Source organism: Egretta garzetta, unplaced genomic scaffold (genome assembly GCF_000687185.1).
Source record: "Egretta garzetta isolate BGI_Z169 unplaced genomic scaffold, ASM68718v1 scaffold389, whole genome shotgun sequence".
In the NCBI taxonomy this organism is placed as follows: domain Eukaryota; kingdom Metazoa; phylum Chordata; class Aves; order Pelecaniformes; family Ardeidae; genus Egretta; species Egretta garzetta.
Genome location: NW_009260766.1, coordinates 111,086 through 116,398, shown reverse-complemented (window position 1 = coordinate 116,398; position 5,313 = coordinate 111,086). Strand labels below are relative to the sequence as shown.

General features: G+C 41.5%; 1 protein-coding gene across 1 annotated transcript; it reads right to left on the bottom strand.

Moving 5' to 3' along the window:
* Positions 1-2,762: 2,762 nt before the first annotated feature.
* TNFRSF9 (TNF receptor superfamily member 9) lies at positions 2,763-5,296 on the bottom strand. The gene is made up of 6 exons (XM_035901529.1): positions 5,284-5,296; positions 5,047-5,184; positions 4,492-4,558; positions 4,255-4,391; positions 3,894-4,028; positions 2,763-2,947 (listed from the first exon to the last, which is right to left on the bottom strand). Exons 1-6 carry the CDS (start codon positions 5,294-5,296, stop codon positions 2,820-2,822), a joined length of 618 nt encoding a protein of 205 aa, XP_035757422.1. The 3' UTR covers positions 2,763-2,819.
* Positions 5,297-5,313: the final 17 nt, after the last annotated feature.

Sequence of the window (5,313 nt, the reverse complement as noted above, 5' to 3'; positions counted from 1 at the left end):
GCTTGGTGGCACCTGATGTCCAGCCAAGGTCAAACCACCACAGGAAGTTACAAATATGTGGCTTTTTGCAGATGCAAACTTCTGAACAAACTTAATTGATGAATCTGCCCATTGCATTTCCATAACACGCTGTCAGAAGTGGTTTTATAGCTCTGTCTGCATAATGAACAGGAGGACTTAAACAAGTTCTTTAGTACTTTTAAATAAAAGTATCTATTTACATGGGGTGTAGAACGGGAATAAGCTTCTAATATATTTGTTCTATGCCATCACATGAAGGCAAATTACACAACACACAATGAATTTATGTTCAAGGAAGTGCATGATTCTATGGCTATAATCTGAGTTCTTTATAGAAAGCCACAATTCACAGAACTTGAATATCGCATAAATCTGAAAACTGCTAAACACCCCCACTATCTTAGTATTTACAGTGCTGCTTTTGTTATGAACTGTAATGTCCTGCTCTGGCACTTAGCGGTAAAACAGAGTAATTCACCTCCATTTCTTTTCAGTTCTGTGATGACCACATGAAATACAACCCTGCTGCCAAGGCATTCTGGTAGGAAGCAAGCACTGCAGTCTGTAGCATAAAGTGGCCCAGTTTTCCCTTTGCGCTTCTAACATGATTTATGTCACCTCTGAAAAAAAGCATATTTTTCAATCTTTGCTTTTGGGGCCTCTTGGTTCTTATTTATAAGTGTATCATCTGCTTTGTAGATGTAGTTGAAGTATTTCACAGAGGTACAAACTGAGCCAATCTCTTTACTTCTGTGGCCAGGTGATGTGTGGTGCTGTGAAACACAGACATACCTGCACATGTTTGACAACAGATTCTTGTGCCAACAAAATCTGTTTTATTATTAATTCAGGCTTCTGTACTCTCAAATGACAGTGGTCACAGGTAGAATTAGCCACATAATCCTTTGATTGAAAGGACAATTGCTCCTGACATTTTATTCAGTCCAGAAAGCCAATTTAGATCTAAATGTGCCCCTTATTATCAGAAATCCACTTGTGCTTATTTAAGATTTTTTTTATCTCCTCCTCTACAGGCTTCGTTTTGATTTGTGGGAATTTTATGCTGCTCCTGAAGCTTCAGTATAAAACAGCAAAATCAAACTGTCTGGAAAAAGTGTTGTAATGAGCACCTCATTGTTCAGTAAGTAGATTTACTTCTGCTTCAGGTACAGAAAAGGAAAATAACAGGTTTGCACTGTCTTTCGAGCATTTCAAAATACATGAAGAATGCACTAACAAAATGTAAAATTCTAACTGGCATCTCTTTTTCCAAGGAGAATCCACCAGATGTTTTGCGTTTTTACAGGATGTGTACGTTAATTCTCATATCTTATGTGTGGATTAAAAACTAATCACGAGCAGAACTATTTTATCCTGTTCTAAGATACCATCCACTGGTGCAAAGGTGTGTCTTTGATTTATAGATTGGTGGCTTTTCACGTGTTCTGACCATGCCTTTAAGTTTGTGAACCTGACATAATGGTCACTTAGTTCTCACAGTTGAAAGTACTAAGAGAAGAGAGGAGACTTAGGCTAGAGATAAAGATTTATTTAAATACCCTTGAATTCACAGTTCAGGCTTTGGCATGACATTTATTTTCTCACATACTGTTTTATATTTACTTATATGCAAGTTTATCAAAATGTCTAAGTGTGGTTTGGTGAAAATAATCTGCTATCATAATCTTCTGCTGAATGAAGAGATGGGCTGTCTTCAAACAGAAGAATAGCGTTCTCATACTTGAAATTGCATAGAGGGGGAACCACCCTTTACATGACATATCAGTGGGTTTTCGTTCTTTTTGAGTAACATTCACTGAAGAAATAAAATATTTGGGTTTGTAAAAGGTTAAAAATGATGTTGCAAATGTCATGACTCAAACGTGTTCTCTTCAAGGCCAAAGTAACAGTAATTGATCAGAGAGACAGATAGTCTCTGATGTCAAAATCTTTCCAACCTCAGAGTTACAAAAATAGCACCAGAAATGTATCACATCTGCAATGTACATAATATGTTTACATCACCCAAAAGATCAAAGTTGAATGATGTAGGACTGAAGGTGGTGCAGTCCAGCTGCACAGTAACATCTATTTCTAAGATCAAGTCAACCACAGCTTTTCTCAGTGTTTCCACTGCGCCTCTCGGTGCAATACAACAGCAGATGCAAGCTATTATGAAACACTTTGCAGCTCTAGATTTTTATGGCTTCCTCTCTCCGACATATGAGGAGGTGTGCAGCAGTCAGTCCAGGTATCCATTTCTAGGGCTGATGTGATCTGAAATTAGGTCTATCTGTATCTGCACATGAAACCCAAGACTGCTGGGCTTGAGCCACGCTTTAGGAGGAGCTGCAGCTCTAGACTTGAGAGGGTGCCTGGTGGTGGTAATAGAGACCGTGAGAGTCACGCGTGGCTCCACTACGTGCTTCAGATCTCCTTTTGAGCGTCAAATGCTTTCAGATGGGATGCAAATAATGGCCCAGGCACCATTTACAAGCGGGACCAAAAAGCCATTCTGCCCTTCTGCTACTGCTTTTAAGCGCAGTACTTCTTTCTATAGGTAGATCAAGCACCACTTCTTAGAAATATGGTTCCTAACCCTAAAGGAAGAAAGTCAGCAAACTAGATCTTTTTATTTATTTGGTTTTTATTTTTTTTTTTTAAGAGATGGAAAAGATGCACTTCTTCCTCCGTGGCTGGGCTATTTAGCGCTCTGAAATTCACAGGTTCTGATACCCTCTCTATTTATGTAAACAGGTTCTTGTTCTGCATTCCAAAAGGAAGTTAAAATGTGGTTCCTAGTTCACCAAAAGATCTCTGAATTCTGTGGATTTGCCATGGTCCTGATATTCACCTTGTTCTTCCTCAGGAAAGCGGCAGCTGCAGGCATCATCTTCCTGAATTGACTGTTCAGGTGTGGTGTGCACTAAATAAAAAGATCAAAAGTTCACTTTCCATGTATTTTTCAGTCATCTTCTTTCACCCTTCCTCAGTCACAACTGCAGGAAGTCAGCAAGAAAAAAATTCTTCCAAATGATTCAATAATCTGAAATCATTCCCCTACAGCATGTACATCTGATAAAACTAATTTATCATACTTTGTCTTCCCTAATGCAGCGGGGGCTGCTAGTGCTCCGTTTGCCACAGAAATGAAAGGAAGAACAACATGGATTTGTTAGATTTTTGGAGTAACACTATTGTCTCCTGTATTCAGAATCACACTAAAAGATCAAGCCCTTATCTCTAGGAAAGGGGAGAGGAAAAGAGCGAGAGAGAAAAACCCAAGCAAACAAAAAAATCCCAACCATAAACTATGTTGGATGCAATTCCCCCTCATCTTTGTGCTGAATTCTTGAGCTTCCCCAGGGCTTATTAGGTCTCAGAGGGCAGTACTGGATTCAGGCTGACTCTGCATCTGTGTAGCAGTACATCCTGACTGATACCCCCCCTTCTACCACAGCCAAAGTTCAAAGATGCTCACTCCAGCCCATGTATACTGTTTCTGAGCCAAGAGAACTGGAAAGTGCTATTGCCATGCACACCAAGGATGGTACTTGGAAGCAATAAACAGAACTGACCCTTAACCGGATCAGCACGGCTCAGCTGAGCTTTTTCACCTCCCACGAATACCTCACTTCTATGGATATGCATGCAGTTAACCTGCAGTGTTGACAGAATACTCACAGATAATTAAGCGTTTCCTGTAATAAAAATTCCAAAACTGTTTTCCTTTCACTTGTTGTTTCTGACTTACAAGGCCAAAAAAATGAAGCTATCTGCAACTATCTTTGAAAGATAACTAAAAACCTGGATTCCTGATTTCTGTCTGGTTTCAAAAAGAAAAATTGAATTGAGGAGTGTACATATCTTACTTTTCTTGAAGACAGCATGTAGTTTCTTTTTCTGCCAGATACTGAAGCACACGCACGAAGGTAGCAGAAACAGTATGCACAAAAGCCCAGCTACAGTAAGAGAAATTCTGATAATGTCCATCTGGAGGTCCTTCCCTAGGAAGCAAACAACATTCTCTAAGAAGCGTTACAGAGCAAAATTCTACTGCCCTTGAATTAGCTGACAACTGTGTCTCCGACTCTGCTTCTGGGTAAGTCTGCAACACTGGAAATGGACAGAAGAAAGGACTCTTGCTTTAAATGGTAAGTGATTCAGCTATAGTACGTTGCAAAGCAGGTCGTAACTCTTTAGCTCTATAAGCAATATTATACAACGACTCACCTGGCACAGGGATAGAAAATGGAATTGCAGGAGATGTGGTAGGCAGAGTAGTGACTAAAGTGGCATTATCTGGAGCGTGTTTGCAAATGACATCTTTTGCTGCAGTTCCAGGCTCCAGGACCTGGTTTGCAGAGCACCTGAAAGGCATTTAAAGCAAAACAGGGGGGAAAAAAAAATCATGGGGAAAAAAATCCAGTCAAGTGTAATAGCTGTAGCATTTCTTTTTAGATTACTTACTTTGTCCAGTTTTTACAGGAGCCATTGGACTGATCATTAAAAGTTCCATAGCGGCAAGTTTGGCAACCTTCAGCAGACAAGGACGGGTGAATTTGTACAAGATGAGCATTTAAAACAACATGTGAAACATTATTTTTGCCTGCTTGTACAATGACTATGACCCACATTCACAGAATTACCATTTCATAAGCTGCTCTGAGTATACATGGCAAGTCTTTCCCTGCAGTACAGTACTCTTAGAGCTGGTTTATTTGGCACAAGATGCCACAAATCACACCTAACTCCAGAGTTCCCAGCTCAGTTTCCCACATGCTGGTGACAAAAGAGCTACTGTGCAAAGGGAACAAACTGGAGCACGATTTGAGCTGCAGTAGGGCTCAGTTTGGTGGGTTTGTCCACTGCTTTGCTCACTCCACGCAAACCGTTTAGCAGCCATGGCAGCTTTTACCTTGTGAGGTCCTTATACTGGCTGTTTCTGTGCTGTGCAAAGAGGCAGTGGTGCATCTGGTGCAGCACGCGCAGGAGAGTTAAGCTGGTGGTGAAAGATGAACTTACCGCTCCCGGTGTGCTCCTGGCCCACGCCGCAGCTTTGGTCACAGCGGGAGCAGCTGTCGCCGCTGCAGCGATACCCCTCCTTGCATGTGCATTCAGCATCGCTCTTTGAGGAACACTCTTTTAAATACCTGAATCTTCCTGGAAGGTGGAAACGAGTCTTGGGTCACCTACGCGGCGCAGCCAAGGCTCGGGACCCCCGCTCTCACAAGAATTAGGCTGGAGGCTTCAGCGAGGAGCCTCGCCGGCGCATCGCGGTACTTCGCCAGC

Bases quoted from the DNA above. Each gene is read 5' to 3' on its own strand.
- TNFRSF9 (XM_035901529.1), bottom strand. The intron at 4,029-4,254 runs GTGAGTCGTTGT...TTTGCTTCCTAG, and splicing joins ATTTTCTATCCCTGTGCCAG to GGAAGGACCTCCAGATGGAC. The intron at 2,948-3,893 runs GTAAGATATGTA...CTTTTTATTTAG, and splicing joins ACATGCTGTCTTCAAGAAAA to TGCACACCACACCTGAACAG.